The sequence below is a fragment of the Desmodus rotundus genome, chromosome 3 (assembly GCF_022682495.2).
Source record: "Desmodus rotundus isolate HL8 chromosome 3, HLdesRot8A.1, whole genome shotgun sequence".
NCBI classification, from domain to species: domain Eukaryota; kingdom Metazoa; phylum Chordata; class Mammalia; order Chiroptera; family Phyllostomidae; genus Desmodus; species Desmodus rotundus.
The window spans coordinates 195,394,853-195,417,030 of NC_071389.1; the positions used below are offsets into that span (position 1 = coordinate 195,394,853).

The following is a 22,178-nucleotide window of genomic DNA, read 5'->3' on the forward strand; positions in this document are numbered from 1 at the left end:
TCATTCAATAAGCATTTACTGAGCACCTACTATGTGCCTATTCAAGGCTCTGTGGGCACAGTCGTGAACAAAATAACTCCCAGTGGGGCTGGCATGGGGGAGACAAAGCTGACAAGGATAAGTGCTGAGGGGGTAACTGAAGCAGGGTGATGAGGGGTCTCTGCAGCAGGGTCTGCTCGTCTGGAAAGGTTGGACAGAGCCGGACTCCCTGCTGGGCTGACACTTGGCTTGGAGGCCTGAAGAAAGGGCAGGGGCCAGTTGGGCCAGGACCTAGAAGGAGCAATGGCATTCCTGGATCACACGGTAACTCGGAGGGTGAATCAGGACTATAAGCCAGGTTATGCACAGGTATTAGGGATCTGGGGCTCCTGGGGCTCCTGGTCTGGCCTGACACAGAGTGGAAGCACAGCTGATACCGTGCTGGCAGAGGAGGGCCTTGCTGGGGGCCAGCCGGCCAGGAGCTGTGTGGTCTTCATTCCTCTGAGCTGGTTTGGCATCGCTGTGCCACTCGTTTCTTCCTTTCTTAAAGCCACCTTGCCAGGATTAAGAATTCACAGATATCCCTGGCCCATGTGGCTCAGTTAGTTGGAGTGTAGTCCTATAAACTGAAAGGTTGCTGGTTCAATTCCCAGTCAGGGCACGTGCCTGGGTTGGGGGTTCAGTCCCCGGTCTGCACCCGTGTGAGAGAGAACTGATCAATGTTTCTCTCTCGCATCAATGTGTGTCTCCCCCCACCCCTCGCCCTGCCTTCCCCTCTCTCTAAAATCAATAAGCATGCCTCCGGTGAGGATTTTTTTTTTTAATTCATACATATTTTGCTTGATGAGCAGTAAACATTCGTTGTTTTGTTCTGTTATGGAGGCAGCAAACGCTAAGTCCCCGAAGAGGGCTCAGCACTGCTCTAGTGCATGTGCGGAGCCCTCTAGCTGCCCTGTCATTCTGTCACCTGGGCAGGCTGTCCCCTCTGCCCCCCAGCCAGAGCCTGCACTGGTGCCCGGGGAACCCAGGACACTGGGAGTGTGGTGGAGGGGACGGTCCTACACACAGGGTTGGGCAGGCAGGGGCAGGGGTTTCCAGGTAAACCCCTCTGACCTGCACCACCCACCACCCCACCAGTGGTCTCCACTTCCTCGGGCATAGGGCCCGGAATCCTAGGAGGAATTTAAACCACGCTGTTGTAACAGCCCCCCACAGAGACAGACACTCTGTGCTAGGGGCTCAAAAAGGTGAGTGAATGAACGAATGAACCAATCAATCAGCCAACCACTCAGTCATGGGGAACCCAAATGTTATTCAGTCTAACCTCAGCCAAGTGGTCACCCAGCTTCCACTTCCACACTTCCAGTGACAGGGAGCTCACTACTTCTGGTTTCAGATCATCCTTAAGATGAGTCAGATTCTCCACCTCCCGATTTCCCCATCGGCCCCAGTGGCCTGCAGGTGGGACCCACAACACATTTAACATCTCTGTTATCAGACGGTACCCAAGCCTTCACAGGCAAGGGAAAGCATGGAACCCCACAGCTGGACTTGAGGGGCCACAGGTCTCCTGGTCATCTTGTGTTTCAGATGAGGTTTTGGCCAGAGAGGGGCTGTGACTTGCCCAGGGCCACAGAGACAGCTAAGGACTGAACCACGATGAGACTGCAGACCCAACTTTCAGCCGTGTTCCTTCGAAACCCCAGAGCCCCTCTGGGACCTCCCCCAGCCACCCCCACTCTGAGAAGCCCCTCCCAACAGTCAGTCTAACTCTGCCATGCTGAGCACCTGCTTGCCTTATGGAGACCCTCAGCCTGGAGAAAGCCATTTCTGGTCACTGCCGGCGAGAGGCGCAGCGCTGAGGCCTGGGGTCCGGATGTCAGGAGCCGCTGCAGGACCAAGACCTACAGCTCTTGCCCACCCCCAGACAGGGGCCTCCCTCCAGCAGCAGGTCCACGTGTGTGCGCACGCATGTGTGAGCGTGTGTGTGCATGAATATGCGCCGAGCCTCCCAGAGCGAGAGGAACACGCCGCAAGCTGTCGGCAAATCCCGCCAACTCGGAAAGGGTAATCGCCACGCACGATGCCAACAGACAGACCTCCAGCGGATTCGTTTGGTTTGATTTTGTGGTTATTTTTTTTTTTACAACTTTAAATATGGAATATAAATAAATTTTACATTTAAAAAATAAAAGGAAAGCCCCCAAAAATATAATCACCGACTTTACAAACTGAAGGAAGCAGATTTTGGAGAGGGGGAGGGGGGAAGTGCAGTGGAAGCTGGGAAGGGGGTGGGAGCTCAGAGCCCCCTAAGCCAGGGGGCCTGGGGATCTTTGCCCTTTCCCCCCTACTCCCAGCCAGAGCTGCTTTCCTGGGAGAAGCCACCAGAGGCGGAACTCAAAAGCATCTAAGATGGGGGAGTGTGTGTGGTGGGGGGGGGCCTGAGGGCTGCCCCTCCCTTGGAGACCTTCTCTTGGTTTTTCTCATGCCTACGTGGAAAGAGACTGCTCGAGCTGAGGACCTGGGGAAGTGGAGGCCAGGAGGACCATGTCATCTCCACCCCCACCACGAGGCCCACTCTTGTCCCACCCTCCAAGCCACGGGCTGGGTCAGAGGCATATCCAGTCCACACAGAGCCTCTGTGTCGATAGGAAAAAGATCCCTTTCCTCAAGACATGTTACCTCCACTTGCCAGAAAACTGCCATAATAAGTTCACAAAGTGGCCCCGTTGACGGTGTGAACAGTGACCCCTGCCTGCCGGGCCCCAGAGCAGTGCGCGCCCTGTACAACCTGGCCGGGCAGTCTGGGCTAGGCCGGGGTACGCTGGGCAGTCCCCTGCGGCCCCGGCCCCTGGTCTCCTGCCCCAGGGAGCAGTCACTGGGCTCATCAGGAGCCTCAGTAAGGGGTGCTCCCCTTGGTGGAGCAGACTGAAGGGCCAGGACAGGGGGAAGGATGCAGGGTGGAGGTAGAGAGGTGAAACAGGAGGAAGCGGGGGGCAGGGGTGGGCGGGAGAAGGCAGTGGGTGCCCAGGTCGCCATCTGCACCCACCTGTAGCGCAAACTTCATCCCTAGCGCATCTGAGAGGGCACTCAGGCCAAGCCTGCCCAGAGGAGTCCACGTCTTCAAAGATGCCGTGTGTGTAAAATGAAAGAAAGCCACTGTGAGCAGAGGTGAGGAGGGAGAAGCGACTGGGCCTGGGCGCTGTGGGCGGGGTTTGCTCCATCCAGTCTGTGCCCCAGCCTGGTCTCAGCCACAGAAGTACGAGGCCCTCGGGCGGCCTGCCTGCGGGCGTTCCCATCAGACCTGGCTGGGGGCCAGGGACCCGGCAGGCCGTGCCGAGACATCGCAGGGCCACAGGCAGGGTTCCTCGAGCCAGTCCAATGCGCTCGGGGTGCCCTGGGCAGGCACTGGGGACGGGAGCCCCTTCCCCCATAAGTCTCTCTTGCACTCTTATCCCAGATTCTTAGGGTCAGGGGGAGGAAGGCTTCGATGGAGTCCAGGTTCTTCATTTCCTTCTCAAGCTTCCGGGTAAGACCGCTAGAGGCCACAGAGGGGAGACGCACTTGCAGAGGGGTGACAGACGCGTGGAGGGGTGGGGGAAGCACCATTGGCCGTCCGAATCAGGCATCGAGACAGACGGACGAGGGGAACAATATTATCACTCCAAGGACCCCATGGGGGCAATACAGCAAATACCATATTAAATAACCCTGTAAACCAAGCAGAGGGACAGCGGGCGCTCAGAGACAGCCCAGGAGCTCCCCGCCACACTCACATGCCCTGCTTGCCAGGGGCAGGGAGCCGGGGGCAACCTGGAGTCCCTGATTTCCAGCAGCGCTCAGGGCTGGACAGTTGAGGTTTCGACTGCGCCTTCTCTGAGGGCATGCTGGGACAGAGCTGGGCTGGGGTCCCCAAAGCTCCCCACCCACCTGTCCCAAGGAAAAACTCCGTTGATAACTGGGCAGAGGGGACCAAAGCTTAGCGCCTGCATTTCATCTGGGAAAATGCCTCTCCCTCAACGCCTTCCGCAGCCCCACCCACAGTCCAGAGAGAAGGAAACTCAGGGCTCTGGGCCTCAGCTTCCCCGCCCGGCCCTTACCTGCCCGCACTCTCCTGCCGATGCCCCTAGGCTCCGAGGGTCTCCTTCAGGGCCTTCTTGTTTTGCGTGTGCTTGAACTTCCTGTGCTTCCCCTTGGGGGGCCCGCGGACGCGCACCGTTCTAATGGCCACCCGAGTCTGGGGCATCCTGGCTGCTTGAGAAAAACGAAGGTTCGTCAGCAGGCGGGCAACCACTGTGGGGGATCTATCCCTCTCCACTGAGACCTGCCGTGGACCTCCCCGGAGCCTCGGGGCTGAGGGAAGGGGCCGGACCTCCTGGGTTCAAATCCCAACCCTGCTGCCCACCAGCTGTATGTGCCTTGGTAATAATCACTGAAACTCTCCCTGCTGCAGTGCCCCCATCTGTGAAGCAGGGTGACAAGACTGCCCACCACACAGCACTGGTGGGAGCAATAAATGATAGAGGGCCGGCAAACTCATCGTTACCCCACTGACATGCCCTTTATTTCCAAGCCCCTCGAACCTGGCCTGAACCTGGATCCGCCGGGCAATAAAGGGGGATGGAATGGTGCTGTGCCGGTCCCAGACGTAAGCCTTAAAAAGGCCTGGCAGCTCCCACCTTTGCACTTTGGGGAGCCCTGTGCCACCACATAAGAAGGCTGGTTACCCTGCTGTGGAGGCCCCATGGGGAGGAGAGGCCCTGGGTGACAAGAAGAGGGGCAGAGGCCAGCTGTCCCAGTGCAGCCTCCGGATGGCTGACTGCAGCTACAAGAGACACCAGCAGGACCTCGCAGCCGAGCCCGGTCAGCCCACGGACCAGAGGGGCGGAAATGGCTACCGTCCCTGCCACAAAGTTCAGAGTAGCCGTGATGGGCGAATGGCCGCTGCTCTCACTCACTTGCCTCTTATTTCCTCTGCTTGACCCCTGTTGAGGTTTCCCCCCACCAACCTTTCAGCCCCTTGCAGTTGTGTGGTGGGGAGCCCCTGGGCTTCTGGCCAGAACCAGACCCCCACCACAGAGTTGGCCCTTTCCCTCGTGGTGCCTATGGTCAGCCTGGCCCTCGCCACTCGGAGGAGCGGCACCGGGGGGCAGGCCAGAGCTCGGCCGCTGGGCCAGACCACCTGGGTTCAAGTCTCTTGTGTGCTTCGGGGCAAGTCAGCAAACTGTGCCTTGATCTCCACATTTTACCCAGCAGCCGTGGCCTCCTACGGCTGGGAGGTAATACAGGGAAATAGCCAGAAACTCGTGGCTCGCCCTCACCATGCACCTGGCAATGTTCAAAGCCCATTTGTCCGCACAGAGGGCACAAGGATCTACGTTTCACAGATGAGGAAACTGAGGCAGAGGGATTGGGATTTAAACCAGGGATCTGCCTCTGGAGTCCACACTGTCAACCCCTCTGCTATAAATCACACAGTGCCCACAAGCCTCGGTCAAGGTCAGCACTCACCCCTCTCTCCCTCTGGGCACCCAGGCGGACACCCTCGTAGTGGAAGCTTTCTCTGCCGAGCTCAAGGACCCCCCTTCCTGGAGCCTTCCGACTTCTCCCAGCCCATCCAGCCCTTCGGGGCCAAGGCCTGACCTCCTGCCTCGAATACAAGCTCCCATGAGACAGTCACCCCATCTCTGTGACTTGGGGACTTGGGGACTCAGGGCCTTTGCACCAGGAAAGCCACTGAAGGGCCTGGAGTTTCTGATGCAGAGACCAGGCCACCAGCAGGACGCTGGGCTGGCAACACCCGAGCCAGCTCCAGGGTGTCACACAGCTCAGGAGGGACAGACCAGCACAGACGCTGGAGCCCAGAGATTGACACTGAGCGCCACATCACACGGGCCACACCACCGAGCCTTAACCCGCCTGTGGACAGCTGCCAGAAGTTCTGTCCCACGGGGCCAAAGCGCTAACACTGAAACAGCAAGACCTTACCTAAATGCTAGCTGGTTCCACGTGCCCCCTCCCAGAAACTGGGTCGAAAAATCACGTGAAACAAATGTGTGTGAAAAAAGCCCCATCTAAACGTAAAGAAGAACGTTTTTCCCGGATTGAAAGTCATTCTCCATGCTGACTCTACACACAATTTACAACACGTCGGCTTGAAGCTGCCACATTGTCAGCCTGCGCAGAGCACCCAGGCCTCACCTCGGCCCTGGGAACAGGACGCAGAGGCGGAGAGGCGGCCCTGCCTTCAGAAGGCTCCTTAGTGAGAAATAACAGCGGGGGGCTGTTCTGTCCCCGAGCAGGAGCAAGTTCCTGAAAATCACAACAGTAACTCGGGGGATTTTTTTTTTAACCTTTAATCACATTAACTTAATGATTTTCGTTGGATCCTTACTGCGAACTTTTGAGGGAGAAAAGGCAGCTGGACATAGTCTAAAGAACCCAGAACTGGACATTATCAGACCTGGACTAGCTCTGTGACCCTGGGCAAGACCTCAGCTTCTCGGGCCTCAGGCACACCCTCTGCAAAATTAAACCACATCTTTATTTTGGTCCCTTTCACCTCTCTAAGCTGAACTGATTTGTAAAATCTGAAGATGGGAAGGAAACTCTGGTTCCACTTAGCCATCTGGTGCTTGAGGCCCGTCTCTGATATTCCTCTGCATGGTTGCCCAGCCTTTACTGACACACCTCCAAAGACAGGGAACTCACTCCATCACAAGGAAAACGATTCCATCCTGGACGTCTGACTAGTACATGGAATTAAAAATCTCTGTCTGGTGGCTTTGCCCGCTGGCCCTAATGTCCCCCTCAAGGCCACAGGAATTAGTTTGTTTCTTCACCCCCAGGAGAAGGTGTCACATATCTGAAGACGATGTGCATGGGGTATTCTCTCACCCAGGCTCTCTTTCCTCCCTCTTTCATGCACTCATTCAACAAAGTAGGGGCTGACAAGTCTGGGATGGGCTACACTGCACAGGGTGGTCAGGGCAGACCTCCAGGAGGAGGAGACTTCTGAGTTGAGACCCAAATAAAGAGAATAAGTAGACTTACGAAGAGCTGAGAGAAGTGAGTTTCAGTGAGATTGGCATGTGCAAAGGCCCTGGGGCAGAAACGTTTCTAGCCACTCAAAAAGGCCAGGGTGGCAACTATGAAGGGGACTGGTTGTCAGCAAGGCCAGAAGGCCAACTGGACGTTCTGTCCTCAGGTAGGGCCTCGCAGGCAGGGGAGGAACCTGACTGTTCTCAGCTGGACGGAAAGCTTCGGATGAAGTTAACCAGGGTGGGGCATGCCTGATCCAATCCTCCCTACCAGCAGCCACCATGGGTGAGGGGGGCTGCTAGGCCGAGCCATCAGAGGCAGACCCTGGACCAATGGTTACCTCGCTGCTCCTGGGACCTACCTGGCTTTCGGGTCACAGGTTGTGCCGCAACCACTGTCTCACACCTGCATGCCAGGTGGTCTTCCAGGGTCACTGTGACCAGCTTATTGATCGGGTTTTTCCTCACGATCTCGATCTTTTTCACCTGGAGGACAGAATCACCCGAGTGCCCGTGTAAGACGATGCGGGAAGGGGCTGAGGGAGCTGCCTGCCTGCTCTTCCTACCCCAGCATCCCCTGCGGGAATCTTTCCTCGAAAGCCAAAAGTCCAGAGAGCTGTGAACCTCAGGGCAGACACTGTGGCCCAAACAATAGCAGGACCCTGCCCTCTGCCCTTCTTGTAGCTTTTCCATCAAAACAAGCCCTCCCGACCTGGCCTCCAGCTTGGCCAGGGCCCCCTCAGCACTCCCAGAGAGGGAGAAAGGCATTTCCGGGTGGAGCATGGGGCCTGCGGTGTCCTCATTCCTGGAGCGCCAGCCAAGGTCAGGGGCTGTGGCAGGGGCGGGGGGTGGTTGTCTGGAAGGAAGTGGGGGGCGGCTTTATCCAGGAGGGAGGCGGAAAGGGGGAGGTCAGCTGTCAGGTGTCCATCTACAAAGATGGACGCGTTGGGGACAGGAGATAGCAGGACAGTGGGCGGTGTGGTGGAGAGTGACACTCATCAGCTCGGGCACATGGCTCAGGCCTCGGATGCAAGTGGGCATGAGGAAGGGGGGCAGAGTGAAGCCTACGGAGTGTGTGGCACTGGCCGCGGATCCAGCCCTCAGTGTGTCTACCACCCAGCAGCTCAGCCCAGCCTGCATCGGTGTGTGGCAAGGCTGGCCCGAGGGGTGCAGAGACCTTTCCACCTGACTCAGAGGCAGCTGAGGCTTCTCTGGCCCTGCGCTGCCCGGCGTGAGACCAGCGGCTCCCCCAGCATGGACTCGACTCTCAAATTCCCCTTGAGTCAGAGGTATACCCAGTGTTTCCAGGGGAGAGGCAGGGTTCGAGTTCTGACTGTGCGAGGGCTGCCCCACCTCTGGCGGTGTCTCTGCGCCCTCCTTATTAAAGACACAGCTTGTCAGAGGGGGTGAGCAGGTGCCGCAGACACGGGGGAGCCTTTCTCTCTGCGAAATGAAGGAAACCGACAGGCCAGGACAGGGGAGAGCTTTGGGGGGCCTCTGAACAGCTGCCCAGAACGTTCTGAGTGTCCAGTATGTTTGCTGCCATGTCTTTTCAAGAGACGTTTGGGGATTTTGTCCCTGTAAAACACGAGGCAGCACCCTTTACCTAACATCCTACACCCAGCCTGCCTTGGGGTCCGCCTGTGGCTCTGGTCACAGCAGCCTGGGTGGCCTCAGCACAAATGTCCAGACGGCTTCCTGAGGGGGTCCTCTCTGGACAGAGCCCAGCAGCCTGCCAGGAATGGCTTTCCACCGATTCGGAAGCCTGGGCAGCCCCGCCAGCAGTGCTGGGCCTCGGGAGCGGGCGGGGCCGCTCACCTGGACGGGCCGCAGCTGCACCTGGGTGGGGCGGCACTGCACCCTGTTACTGTTGCAGCAGCCGGAGCAGCGCTGCACCTCCACGCAGGGTGGCCACACCAGGTAGTTGGCGTTGCTGCGGTCGATGAGGTTCCGGGAGATCTTGAACACCTCCGTGCGGGTCTTGCACTCGGCGATCCTGGCTGGCTCAGCCACTGTCAGGGAATCTGAAGGGAGACAGGACCTCTGTCAGCGGGGTGGGCCTGCCTAGAGCCACCAGCTGGCAGGGAAGCACGGTGGGGCACCTCTGGGCCTGCTCTCCTCCTACATGACCGGCCAATCCCCTCTCCCTTCCATGGCAGGGGAGTTTTCGGGTCCGGGCCCTTATCAGCCCATCAGCCACGGGACCTGGGCAGTTGCCGATGTGCTCTAAGCCTCAGTTTCCCCGTGTGCACACGGGGACGATCTACACTCAAGAACCATTGCCAGGGTCAAAGAGAGGTCATTCGGAAGGTGCTGGCATGTTGTAAATGTCAGAGTCCTTCCGCCTGCCCTCACTCAGGTCACTCTGTAACTTCATACCCTTATGGGTTTGCTGGACATGTGGTCCTTACTCATCACATATGGCCTTGTAACCGCTTTCCTTAGCAGCTTTATACCGCGGGCTGTTCTGACACCGTTGCCTCTTTGGGAGCCACGGTGTGCTCATCCATACAGCGGGCTAATAACAGCGTCTGCACAACACTTGCAGACCTAAGGGGTCCTGGGAGGGACGCCTGGCCTAGGCACAGTCAATGCTGGGGCTTGTCATTGTCCACCCACGAGGAACGGAGGCTCCGGGAGCCAAACGAGCTTCCTGACTTCAGGGACCGAGGAGTGGAACTCAGGGCCCGACTCCTATGAGGAGCCCCCACCCCCACGGCACCATCTACAGTATTTTGGGTACTGCAGGTGGGAAGAGAGGAGGAGGGCTTGGGGTGAGCCCCGGCCATCCCTGGGAAGGCTTCCCTGCAACCTAACATTCTACATTGTCCCTCGGTTTCTGCAGTAGAGTGGGAAGCAGGTCCCGGGCTCTGCTCCAGGCCTGCTGTCCAGGCCTGCTGTCCCTGGCCATAGCAGCAATGCATAGCCAGGAGGGCACTGGGTTCACCTGAGAAGCGCTCTTGGGATCCCAGCCCTACCACTTGTTACCCGTGTAAGCGCACCTACTTCCTCACCCTCTCCTGGGCTCCAGTCTCCCACTCTGTGAAATGGGGTCCACAGTACCTATTTCTAGGGTTGAAGTAACAAAAAATAAGGTTAAAGGCATTATATTTAGGACACGGAGTATGTTGGGGGTGGGGCGTGACGCTGCACCTCAACGTAAGGTATTTAAGGACGCTGCGCTGTCTTAGTTCGTCCCCGTCCCGAGTGGGGGGGGGGGCACACGGAATCGGCCCTCGGAGCCTTGGGTGGGCTGCAGGCCCTGGTCCTCCTTCTCTGGCCCCCACCTTTGTGGAGGGGCCTTGTTCTCACACTCAGGCTTACCTAGGCTCCTTCTCCCTCGGGATAAGCTCTCCGGCTCATCTCCAGGATGCGACCGGGTCAAATTCAGGTCCAACTCGGCTCCATCTTCATCTGCAAGAGTCGGCACAGACAGATGCGCTCTGATAACTGCTGGCCTGACCCCGGGGCGGGGGCTCTGGGGGGCCCTGGGACAGGCAGGAGGATTGCCCGTCACCCCTCACCGGGACCCCACTCCAGAGAACAGGCTCCCCTGCCGGCTCCCAGTAAACTCAGGTCCCAGCTCTGAGGAGAGGCCCCCCTGGGCAAACCCCAGGTGGCCACGGGGCTCAGGGTGGGTGGAGCCCTGACTGTAAACTCTCGGGGGCTTCAGCCCCACTCTGGGCTCTTCAGGCACATTTTTGGACAGAACCCGTGTCAATGGAGTTAAAAATAACCCTTCCCCTTTGCTACTGTACTCGAACCCTCCTTGGCCTCCAGGGCAGGGCCAGGACCCAGAGCTCTGAAGGCCGCTTTCCAGTGCCCTCCGCCCAGCGTTCCCACAGGAAGTGCTGAATGGAGAAATTCCCAGAATCCCCGGGGGGACCGCCATGCCCTGGACACAGCCCCTCTGGAGCCCCTGACAATGGCCTAGTTGGGCGGAGAGAAGGGGGGAGGGAGGGAGAGGGATGTGGGTGGGGGCTGAAGGCAGAGAGGGGTGGGGAGCCGGGGCTGCTGAGATCACAAGCCTCACCCAGGGCCCTTCTAAATCAGGGTCTCTCTCCATCTCCCAGCCTCTCATTGTGTTTCTGTCTTCTCCCCTCTAACCTTTGGCCCCACATCTGCCCTCAGCTGTCCTTTTATGCCTAAGGTCACAACTGCAGCTCCTCCTCTCATCTCAGCGACATCAGCACTCTAGAGACATGACCGGAGCTGGCTGCTGGAGGTGCCGGCTGGGCAGGGGGACTTTGAGCTTGATGTTCACTGGTGGGCAGATTCTTCTAGCTCTCTGCTGGCCGAGAGCCAGCAAACAAACTGAGGGATGTGGGGGACCAGCTCCCGCCCTGTCCCTCTCTGCCCTACACAGCACCTCAGGCTCCCATTGTCTCTCCATCCTGCTGGTCCTGCTCGTCCCTGCAGGCTGCCAGCAGGTCCTGTTTGGAGGGGACTGTCCTGTAACTGGTGCATTCCCATCTAGCCTACTGTCCCACATCAGTGAGTCTGTCCTTGCCTCGTGGTCCCTTCCTTTCTCTCTGCCATCTCTGGAATGTCCCTACTGGGGAGGAGATGGGGAAAAGATGTGCTTTGTGGAAAGGTTAAGTTGATTAGGAAAAAATAGCCACATGGTTGCCTCGAAACAGGGCTGCTATTGAAAACTTCGTCTCCCTGATCCCGACCCCCACCAGGGTGTGGAGGGGCTGTCCAAGGGTGGGGGCGAAGGCCCTTGGAAAGAAACAGCAGAAAGGCTAAATTTGGAAGTTGCCCCATTGTGTTGACCAGGGCTGGCCAGTCGGGCATGGGGTGGGGGTGTGGGAGACGTCAGATGGGGGGCCTGGTGAACAATAGGTGGGCCCAGCTGGGGCCCCCTCCCGCCTACCTCACCGGCCCCCAGCACAGGCGGGTTTGAAAGGGCCCGGGAATGCTTTTGAGAGGGAGCCAGGGGCCCAACGGGGAGAGGAAACAAAGGCAGGAAATGCTGTCCCCCGTAGATAGCAGTCTGGGCAAGGATTACAAAGTGACAAAGAGACAAAACCCCAGAGGGAAGGGGAGCTGGGGGTGCGGGGGGGTGCTGACCAGGGCTCCAGGGATCAGGCCAGAGGTTAGAATAGAATGGAATTTGCTCTGAAGACAGCGTTTATAAATACATTCCCCACCCAGACCGCCAGCCCTGCCACGCGTGTGCCACCGAGCACGTGCCCATTCGCTGAGTGCGTTCTTGGGCACGGGCAGGGCAGCCCGCTGGCCTGGGCCAGGTGTCCCCAGGAGACCTTGTGGAGTGGGCCCTGGGCCAGAGGGGCAGGGATGTGGCTCCTCCAGCACCAGCCCCCAGCTGAGTCCACACCTGGATACTCATTGGGCAGATGCCCTGGGCACCTCTGGGTGCCCCACCCTCTGCACCAAGCCAGAGACACATGTGAGTGCTTCTCCTGCCACGCCTCACGTCCCAGGTACCAACCCGTCTGCCTACTCAGCCATGCCCCAGACAGGTGTGGCCGAGCCCTCCCTGGGCTGCCACAGGCCTCGGTTCTCTGGATGTCAAGGAGGAAAGGACGGCCTTGCCCTGTCCCTCCCAGCTCCTAGGCACTCGGTGGAGAGCCAGCACAGTGGACGAGGATTCAATTTACCTACGGAGTCTCCGTGCAGCAGGCGCTGGAGGTCATCGAAGGAGCGGATCGAGTGGTCACTCAACATCTCGTAGAGCTCCTCGGGAATGGGGTCCCCCTGCCAGGCAGACAGCACGGGATCAAGTGAGCTGGGACTCAGGGCTTCCTCTTGCCCCCATCACAGACACCTCCTCCTACTCGTTCCCACAGGGCCCCTCGGCCATGGACCTATGCACAGCCAGGCTGGGGTGGGCAGGCGGTAGAGTCCAGGCTTGACTGCCGGGAGCACAAAGTCCTGGGGCCAGAACCTGCCAAAGCCTCTGAGACCAGGCTCAGGCCACTTGCCCCCCGCCCTGCACAGAACCCCCAGCTTTCCCTGAGTTTGGGTGTGTATGTCCTTCTCCCCCCCTACACTGCAGGTTCTGGGAGGCTCCCCCATCTTTCTGCTTCTCCTCCACACCTGGCAGCTAATGACATCCAGCATTTGCCATGGGAGGTCTGATTATCCCCAGTTCACAAGTAGGGAAAGAGAGGCTCAGATAGGCGACACCCTTTGTCCGAGTCCTGCAGCCGACGAGCCGCAGAACCAGCACCCTAACCCCAGGCTCCCTGGTGGCCGAGCCTGTGCGCGTTCCCCGCCTCCTGGGTGCACGAGGGGTTGAACAAATGCTTGCAGAGGTGAATGGTCTCCAGAGGCCACAAGTACTAAGGGTGTTTATTTAATCTCTCAGAGAACAGAGAAGGGAATCCTCAGATGCGGCCGGGAACCTGAAAGCTCACCCGAGCCCCATGCCCAGCCAAACACTATTTTTAGAGCCCCCCTGGCCTGTTACCAAAAACACTTGAAACTAAATAAGCACTTGAACAGGCCCCGTTCGGAGCCGGGCTTCCTCCAGGGAAACCGCAGGTCCCACAATGACACGAGAGCATCCCAATAGGAAGGACGCGGCCTCGTCCCCTCTGGTCCAGGCAGACCCCAGGGGCTGATGCCAGAGGTCTGGACAAAGAGGTGAGGGACATGAGAGGCTGAGACGCAGGATCCGGACACCCACCTCCTCGGGACAAAGAAAATGTGCGGGGTGCTGCCGCACATCCGAGCTCACACCCCTGTGAACACACACACGTGCACGCACAAACGCGGGGTGGCAGGGTCTCGTGGAAGGGGCCCTGGGGAGGGCATCAGCTGACTTGACTGACCACTACTGTTTAACCTTGGTCCAGCAGCTCTGTGCCTCGGTCTCCCTGGGTGAGGAAGGGAGTAGCTCCTGTTCTAGTTGGTTCACTCCAAGGCCTTAAGCTGGAAGGCTTAGCACAGCCACCTCCCCTCACCACCCTGCAGGAAAGGGCGGGTCACCGCACCGTGTGGCCGGCCCGCGAGGTTCTCCCCCAAAGCTCTGGTAGATGTCTGGTGATTGATCAGTTTTTAGCCTGCCCCCGAAGTTCATTTCCTGGACACTTATCACAGCGTCTTCCTCCAGGGGTTCCAGCACGTCCAGTTGTGGCCACCCGAGTTGACCTCGTGGACATAACCACTTTTAAAACGAATTCCTTAAAACTCCTGAGCTCAGTGTCTTCATTTGAACATGGAGCTTATCATGCTGGCTGGTGTCCAGGGCTGCCAGAGGCTCCAGGGAGTGAAGGTTGGGGTGCAGCAGTAAGTCTGGCTGGAAATCGGGGTCTTTCCTTCAGGGTCCATGACTGTGCAGCCAGGCGGCCAGGGACCACATGTGTGAGACGGGCGACACGTTGGCTTGGCTGCCGCTCTCTTTTCTCTCCCATCTCCACCACGCACAGCCTCCTCCAGCCCCAGGAGAGAGGCCACACCTTGGGTGGTCTCCAACCATGGACACAGAATGGAAGGCAGGGGGCTGGTCCCAGTTAAGACCAAGGTAGGCCACTACCAGGAGGGTTCTCTCAGCCCTAGAGTCGGTGGGTGGTCCAGGGAGCTGGACCCCACTCTCTCCTGCTACTAACCACCAGTGACCTCGGGCTGGCCACTGTGCCTTTCTGCAGCTGGCTCTCACCTGTGACTCGAGGGAGTTGAAGACATTTGATTTGATTCTATTTCTGCCCAGGGATGGCAGGAGAGGCAGCAGAGGAAAGCCAAGGGGGAGGTACCCAGCCAGATAGCCCGGGCTGTGTGTGGAGTAATGATTCAATTAACTGCCCAGGAGAGGGGCCCGAAGGCCCAGTACCAAATGGCATGGAGCACTTGTGCCAAGACCTCCTTGTCCACTGGAGAGCTCAGCAGATGCCCCGGGCCTGGCCTACGATGCAAAGGAGGTGAAATCTTATGGAAACAAACCCAGAACGCCTCCCAGGCTGCATGTGGAAGAGCCCAGGACAGAGACGGGGGGGGGGGGGGGGAAGCACACAGTAGGTGCTCAGTAAATGCCCGGAAAATGAATGAAAGACTCTCCCCTTCACCCTGGGGTTCGCTCCTGTATGATTCTCCACCTGGGATAGTCTCCCCCACCCCACACGCAAACTGCCTCCTATGGAGTCCACTTTAGTCCCAGCAGAGGTCATTCCTGCACACGCTTCTATTAATTTGGCCACTCAATAAGAGCTCCTGGGTTTGATAAATTCCACAGCTAACGTTTTACTAAGTGCTGACTCTAAGCCAGGCACTGAGCTCAATTCATTACTAACTCCCCACCCCAAGAGGCTGGTGCTATTTTCATCCCCACCTTCCAGATGAGGAAGCTGAGGCTTAGACAAATGAAGTGAGTGGCTACAGGTCAACAAGACCAGTAGTAAGCCACCGAGCCGGGCCCCTCTCTCTTCCAGCTGCCACGGAGCTTCTCACCACTATTTCCAGTTCGGGCCCCTCTTCTTCCTATAGAGGTCATAGAGCAGAGGCTCCCCACCAGGGGCAAGTGGCCCCCAGGGGACACTGGCTGTGTCTGGAGGCATTTTGGGTTGCCACAAGAACAGGGGTGCTACTGGCACCTAGTGGGTAGAGGCCGGGGAGACTGCTAACCACCCTCCTGTGCCCAGGACAGCCTTCCGCAGCAAAGAACTGCCTTACCCAAAACGTCAGCAGTGCCAGGCTGAGAAACTGCAGTGGCGGATGAAAGAGCATAGGCTTCAGCTGCCAAGGAAAGCTTGACTGTTGGAATACCTCTTAACAACCTCAAATCTCAGCTTCTTTATCTTTTAAGTGGGGTTAATAACACCTCACGGGGGTTATTGGGAGGCCTAATTGCACCTAGCAGAGCAGCCAGCAAATAATAGGTGTGTAATGAGCTGTCACTGTGGTCATTCCTTCAGTGCAGCTCCTCTGAGGGCAGCAGCCAACCGCACGCACCCTCGGGGCCAGCAGCGTGGGACATTTCTGAGGATGGCAGTGGGTGGGCAGAGAGCTGCCTGCCCACGGGAGAGTGTGCACTTTGCCCTGTCCTCCGTGCTGGGCCACAGGAAATAGCACCTAGCCCCACAGTGGCGGTGCCTGGGGCCATGGGGAGTGCCGGGCTCTTTCCAGGGCTGGGGAGTAGGTGAAGAGTGAGGAAATTCAGTCTGTGGTCAGCTCCAGGGTGCAATGCCCTGAGGGGGCACTTGCGGGGCACCTGCTTGGGGTCAGAAGCTTTGGGTCAGAGGCTCTTCTTGATGTGGAAGGGTGAGTGCAAGGTGAGGGTTTTCCTGAACACAGGTTCTAGAAGCTTCCTTAGGTGGGCAGCTCCCCCTTGGAGCTGGGAAAGGAAGCTGGGCACCCCAGGGAAGCTGCCCCAGATCTCAGGCCTGGGGTTCTGGCAGGGTGAGGGTGTGGCAAGAAGGCAGCTGGGGCACAGCCAGCCACGGGAGCCAAGGCAAACAGCCTCCTCTCCGCCCCACCCCCAGTGCCAGCTGCAGAAGGTAGGAAGGGCACCAGCTAGAGCAAGGCTGGATGAATTACCTGCTCCCCATTGGGCTGGCAGATCAAAGGGGCCTGGACCCACCCTCCACCTGGGCCTCAGCACACACACAGATACACTCTCCCCAGCCCTCCTGCCCTTCAGCTGAGAGAGACAACTCGGAGCTCAGGGCTCAGCCCAAGCAACCAGGGGCGTTGGCTGTGGCTGGCAGAGGGAGAAGCCTACCGGGCTCCTCTGAGCGCCTGCCTGCCTGCCTGCCTGCCTGCCTGCGAGTCTCAGGCCTAATTTAGATTCAATGCCAAAGCCAAGCCCTTTGAAGAAGCCTCCTCTGGGCAGACCACAGAAGCCATTTAGAACCAGCCTTCCCACCTACCATTTCCCTTCCCTATTGCTCCTGGGAACCCCCCCCCATGACCCCACCCCTCCTTAATGTGAGTCCAGCCTCCCACCGGGCTCCCCACCTCTCCCTGGAGCAGAAAAACTGCTGCAGCAGGGAGAGAGAGGCCAGCGCAGCAATCTAATCCTGGCAGCCAGGCGATCACTGCCCCCCACCCCACCTCTGTCCCAGCTCCCAGCACACGGCGGAGCCCTGGATTCTGCATTTTCAAGAGGCCTGGTAACTCTGCTGCTCTTGGGGAGCTCTGAGCTAATCCGATGTTCTATTTTTAGGTGGCGGAAACTGAGGCCCAGTTCAAGAGACACAGAACCCTTGCAATCTGATTTTCCTTCTGTTCCTTCCCCTCTGTCCTGCCAGTCCAAGTCCCAAGCCGTGGAAAAGAAAGACCAGCTTGTCTCTCAAGATGGGGCAGAGGGAGCTCGAATGAGGGTGCCTGGTGGGGGGCAGCGGCCTTGCTGGTCTGCCCTGGGGGAAGGGCTAAATGCGGCAGTGTTTGTGAAGCACTCAGCAAGCGCTGGACACATATCAGTGAGGAAAGAGCAGGTAATAAACAACTGAATAAACAGGAAAATGCAAAGTGCTGTTCATTGCATCGCAGGTGAGGGAAGACTTTGCAAGGGGCTTCTGAGGCGCAAGGCAAACACTCTTCCCCACTCCTGCTGAATCTCTCTCACACACACACACACACACTCAAGCACAATCTTTCTAGGTCTTGCACCAGAGCCTCCAAATTCTGTTTGATCCTAAACTTGCAGACACTTCTAGGACTGGGAGATTCCTGCAAGCTGGTCCGCCATTAGCAAACCAGGTGGAAGCTGGGTCTGAAGGGCAGTAGGGCCCCTTCACTCTCCCAGCAGAAGGGTGTGGAGGCCAGAAGCATCACGTGACAGTGGGAGTCACCCTCCCCAGCAACCAGCTCAGCTGATGGACAGAGGAGCTCACAGGCCTCAGCCGACCCCCTATCAGGCCCTGCTTCAGACTTGCCCACCCTCCTTCCCGGCTGCTGAGGCCTCCACCTGAGGCACAGTCCATGAATGCTTGGGACATGGCCAGATTCAAGGCCACCTTTACCAGCAAGCCCTCCCAGAGTCCCCCTTCCTGGACTGGCCCCCAGGGCCACAGGTTTGCCCTTTAGCTCTCTTCTCCTAGAGCCACCTTGAGGCTTGCTCAGGCTCAGCAGGAAAGTGCTTTGTAAACTGCAAAGCACCGCCCAGCTGTGGGTTCCTAAGAGCCATGTGTTCAGGGGTGTTGTGATTGAAGAGAGGAGAGAGGCACCGGCTTCTGTGCCAAAGCGCTCCACGCCCCCAGCCCCCAACACACGTGCCCGTGGAGTTGTGGGAAAGGAGGAGGAGGTGCTGGATGAGGCTGGGAATGGTAAGGGCAGGCCTGGGAAAGCCTTAGCCAGCTGTCACCCAGCTGGGTAAGCAAAGGGGACAGAACAGTGCCGGCGGGGGGGGGGGGGGGGGCGGGGGACTCCTTCAGCAGCTCAGGGTCCGCTAGTCTCCAAGCCTTACTTGAAGGGAGAAACGCTCTGGACATGACAGTGGCCCCCAAGCACATCAGTACCATTCGCAGCCACACGGGATTAGCCGGAAAAGAGCAATCACAGAAGAGTAATGTTTGAAGGGCGTGGAGCTGACCTTAGGGGCGGGGGGACAAAACGTGGGTGCTGTGGAGCCGGGACTGATGGGAGGGTCCCTGTTTCCCCTCCCTCATAGCACCCAGGAAAGAAATGGAGTCGCTACAGAGGTGAGGCGGTTCCAGGGCCCACCATGGGCCCACCTGTGGCGCGGGGGTGGGTAGCTGGCGTTGGGCCGTGCGTGCGTAGGTGGGCGCGTACGTGTGCTGAGTGTGCGGGGGGCCTTGCGTACGTGTGTGTGCGGTGCGCGCGCGTGTGTCCCGCGTGTGCACGGGCGTGGCAACGGCGGGCGCGCGACCCGGCCGCAGTAGTGCGTGCCCGTCGCTCTGCGCGCCCGCCCGCCGGAGCGCAGCATCGCCTCCGGCCAAGAGTGTGCATGCGTGGGGTGAGTGAGCGAGTCGGGGGGCCGGACGGGGTGGGCTGCAGAGAGCAGCGACGGGGACGCCGCGGTTCCCAGGACATCCTGGCACCGGGCCCAAACCCCAGGCCCCGCGGCGAGGCGGCAGCTGGGGCCGGCCGGTGCCCCCTCCTCAACAGCTGGCCGCGGCCCAGGGGGCTGCGGGAGGAGAGGAGGGGGCGTCGGGAGGGGCCTGCAGGCGTCCTGGCCGAGCCCCGCGTCCTCCCTCCCGGGTGCGGGCCGCGGGGGACGGCCGCGGAAGGGCGGGGCCCCAGGGCGGGCGGCCGGCGGCCCTCAAGGATCCCCGAGAACAAAAGGAGACGGCGACAGCTCCTCCGTGGTCAAAACAACCTGCGCTGGCGGCGGCCCAAGGCCCGGCCCCGGCCTCGGAGCCCTTCGCCTTAACCCTTTCGCTGCCGCCGCTGCCTCCTTCCTGCCTTGTTAGAGGTCGAAAGGGGAGATGCGGGCTCCCGGCCACGGCCGAGCAGAAGCGGGACCGGACCTAGGCGCGCCGCGCTCCGGGCAGCCCTGTTCTCCCCTCCACCTCGCGCCTCCTCCCTGCCCCGCCCCCTTTCCCACCTGGATTCCGGGTACACTTGCCAACTCACTGCTACTTGAGGCTGGGGGGTGGGGGGACCGATCAGACGCGATAGCGCTGGCAGACGTTTTTATACCCCACCTCCCTTGCAGCTAGGCTTTTTCCAGGCACCCTGCAAGCGGGGGAGAGAGGTGCTTCCTCTTGCAGGGCTCGGGCGTAGGCATGGCGGGGCTTCAGGCACACACCGTCCTGGGGCTGGATTTCCTAAGAGCCCCCACTCCTCCCTAACCCCAAGTGCTCAAAACCTGTCCGAAACCCCCACCTCCCTTCCGGCGCACCCGAGACACAAGCTGCTCCTGGACAGCGCTCTGGGGCTGGGCATGCCCTGCACGGGCCTGAGGGTGCCCACTGTGACCGGGAGTGGGAGCCAGGGTGGGACCAAAACCTTGCCGAAGGTTGGTGTGGCTGCTACCAGTGCGCAAGCTTTCTCCTCCCGTGCAAGCCAGGTCCCAGACAGAACCTAAGCTGGAACCGAAGTGGGCTCGGGAGGACGCGCTGCCTTCTGCACACTCGGGCACCACCCCACCCCCTCTCCACTCGGCGGGGAAGGGGCTCATTCGGTTCCTGAGGGGTGGGGGACAGGACCACACACATCTTCCCGGACGCTTAAAGGTGGAGAAATCTGGGATAGCTCCTGGGAAGGAAAGCCACCTCTGCACCCTCCCCTTAGAGCCTGGCACCTCCCGCACCTCGCGTGTCAGCCCTCGGAGGTCACCTAGCGCCCAGCACCAGACCCACGGGTTGTAAGGGTCCAAAGTTCACTGTGGGGAGCAGAGGGGCGACCAAGGGATAGGAGTAGGTGTAATGAATGAAGCGAACCAGCCCCACCGCCTTCGCAACTCACCTCAGCACTGACCAGACGCAGGTAGCAGCAGAGAGACAGGAAGAGTGCCCAGCAGCGATTCATGCCGACTCCGGGCCCGGCCCCACGGGGCCCCAGACGTGTGAACCGACCGCGCCGCCCCCTCGGCCAGGGTGGAGGGCGGGGGCTGGGGAGGAAGGTGGGCTCGGCTGGGGTCTGCGGCGATCAGGCGCTCAGGCCGCTGCAGCCGCTGTAGCGGCTCACCCGCATGGCCCCCGGGCGCCCCCGCCCTCAGCCCCGACTCCGTCGTCGTTGGGGGACTGGGAAGAGCCTGGGCGCGGGGCAGGGGTCCAAAGCCGCTACCTGGGCGGATCCCGAGCCCGAGCGAGCATCCACAGCCGGGGGGCTGCGTCGCGAACCAGCCGAGGTGTCTAGCCGTGTGGGGGCGCCCAGGGGACTCCAACCTCCAAGAGGAAAAAGAACACGGCAGTCGATGGTTTGTCTTCTCTCGCCGGCTAAAGGCGTTCTCCTCTGCCTGCCGGCTTAGCTTTTTTGCAACATTTTCTGGGAAGGCCCTTGAAGTCAGAAAGCGCAGAGCTGGGCACCTCAAAACCAAAGTCACCCCCCCAAAACTTTTTCCAAAGTTGGCTTTGCAGCGGCGGCCCGAGTACCCAAGCAGCGAGAGGTGCAAACTCCCTCCCGGGCCGGGTGGGGGGGTCGGAGCGTGTGAGCCCTGGCGTTGGAGCCCCGGCGGCGGGCACGGCTGCTCCTCGGGCGGTGTGTGGGCCCTGGCGGCGGCGGGCACGGCTGCTCCGAGTGCTGCGTGCCCGCTGCTCTCTGGACCGGACACAGCAGACAGGTGGACGTGGCGTGAGTCCCTCGGTTAGTCCGCCCGCCTGCTTCCCACTCTGGGAGTCTTCTACGGGCTGCGAGCTGCGGCTGCTCTGGCTTTCTCTTTGCAGCGAGGTTGGAGGGTGGGCTTTTTCCCCCCCGTTTTGCGTGTGTGTGTATGTGTGCGTGTGTGCCAGATATCTCTATCGGGAATGAAAGATGGGCGCTGGCGGCCAAAGGAGAGCCCTCAGGGAGGCCGCGGGGGTTGGCTGCAGGCTCGAGGGGAGGCAGGCGGGCTGCTCCCCGTGGCAGGAGGAGAAGTTGCCACCCTTTCAGCTGTTCTGGCCTTTATAAAGAAGGGAGAGTGCGAGAGGTGGGTGGAGACAGCCTTTCCTCTTCTGGCTGAGAGTCAGCACCAGGAGGGAAGGGGGGGGGGGAGTGGCAGGAGCTCTGGAGGGCCTGAGGCAAGGATGAGGAGCTTGGTGGTCTCCAAGAGCCCAGCAGCCCCTCTGCCCAGGAATTTAGCCCCTGGAAAGAGAGAGCTAGAGGCAACCAACCCCTGAGCCTGTCAACGCAGTGATCGTAGCCTGGTTTCACGTGGCTGGGGAGAGTCTCCAGGACCACGGCCAGGAGTCTGAGCCGGCTCCTGCAGGACCAGGCATTTGAACCCTGGCACAGGAGTGGTGGAGAAAGACTCAGGCTCTGCGGCTCAGTTCAAATCCTGCCCTGGTGCTGAGTACCTGGGTCACCTTGGGCAAGTCATTTCCTTTCTGTGCTCCTCCATCTAGCCTCAAAGTAAGATAGGGTTACTCTGAGGATTTAATGCCAGAAATGGCAGAAAGCACCCAGCTCCATGCCAGCCGCAACAGCATCACGCAAACCCCACAGCCAGTACCATTCAGCTGAATGCTGGGTTCCTGCCTCCTTCTCCTAGCTGGTTGCCTGGCACATCACAGGCACTGCCGGCGTTAGCTGAATCTGAATTTGTTGAACTGCAAAGTCACACAACTCCCCCAATCCTGCAGCATCCAAGTCACC

The 22,178-nt window shown here is 59.6% G+C and overlaps 1 protein-coding gene across 3 annotated transcripts; it reads right to left on the reverse strand.

The window, feature by feature from the left end:
- Positions 1–1,820: 1,820 nt before the first annotated feature.
- On the reverse strand, positions 1,821–21,467 carry PDGFB (platelet derived growth factor subunit B). Of its 3 annotated transcripts, none has more exons than XM_053919587.2 (8): positions 20,673–21,467; positions 20,352–20,496; positions 12,644–12,740; positions 10,344–10,433; positions 8,838–9,043; positions 7,382–7,505; positions 4,080–4,233; positions 1,821–3,690 (listed from the first exon to the last, which is right to left on the reverse strand). In XM_053919587.2, exons 1-7 carry the CDS (start codon positions 20,699–20,701, stop codon positions 4,106–4,108), a joined length of 819 nt encoding a protein of 272 aa, XP_053775562.1. In that variant the 5' UTR covers positions 20,702–21,467; the 3' UTR covers positions 1,821–3,690; positions 4,080–4,105. The 3 variants fall into 3 exon arrangements, with proteins under 3 accessions (XP_053775562.1, XP_053775564.1, XP_053775563.1); XM_053919588.2 differs by having other exon boundaries at positions 1,824–3,690; positions 4,080–4,230; positions 20,673–21,465; XM_053919589.2 differs by having other exon boundaries at positions 20,352–21,467.
- Positions 21,468–22,178: the final 711 nt, after the last annotated feature.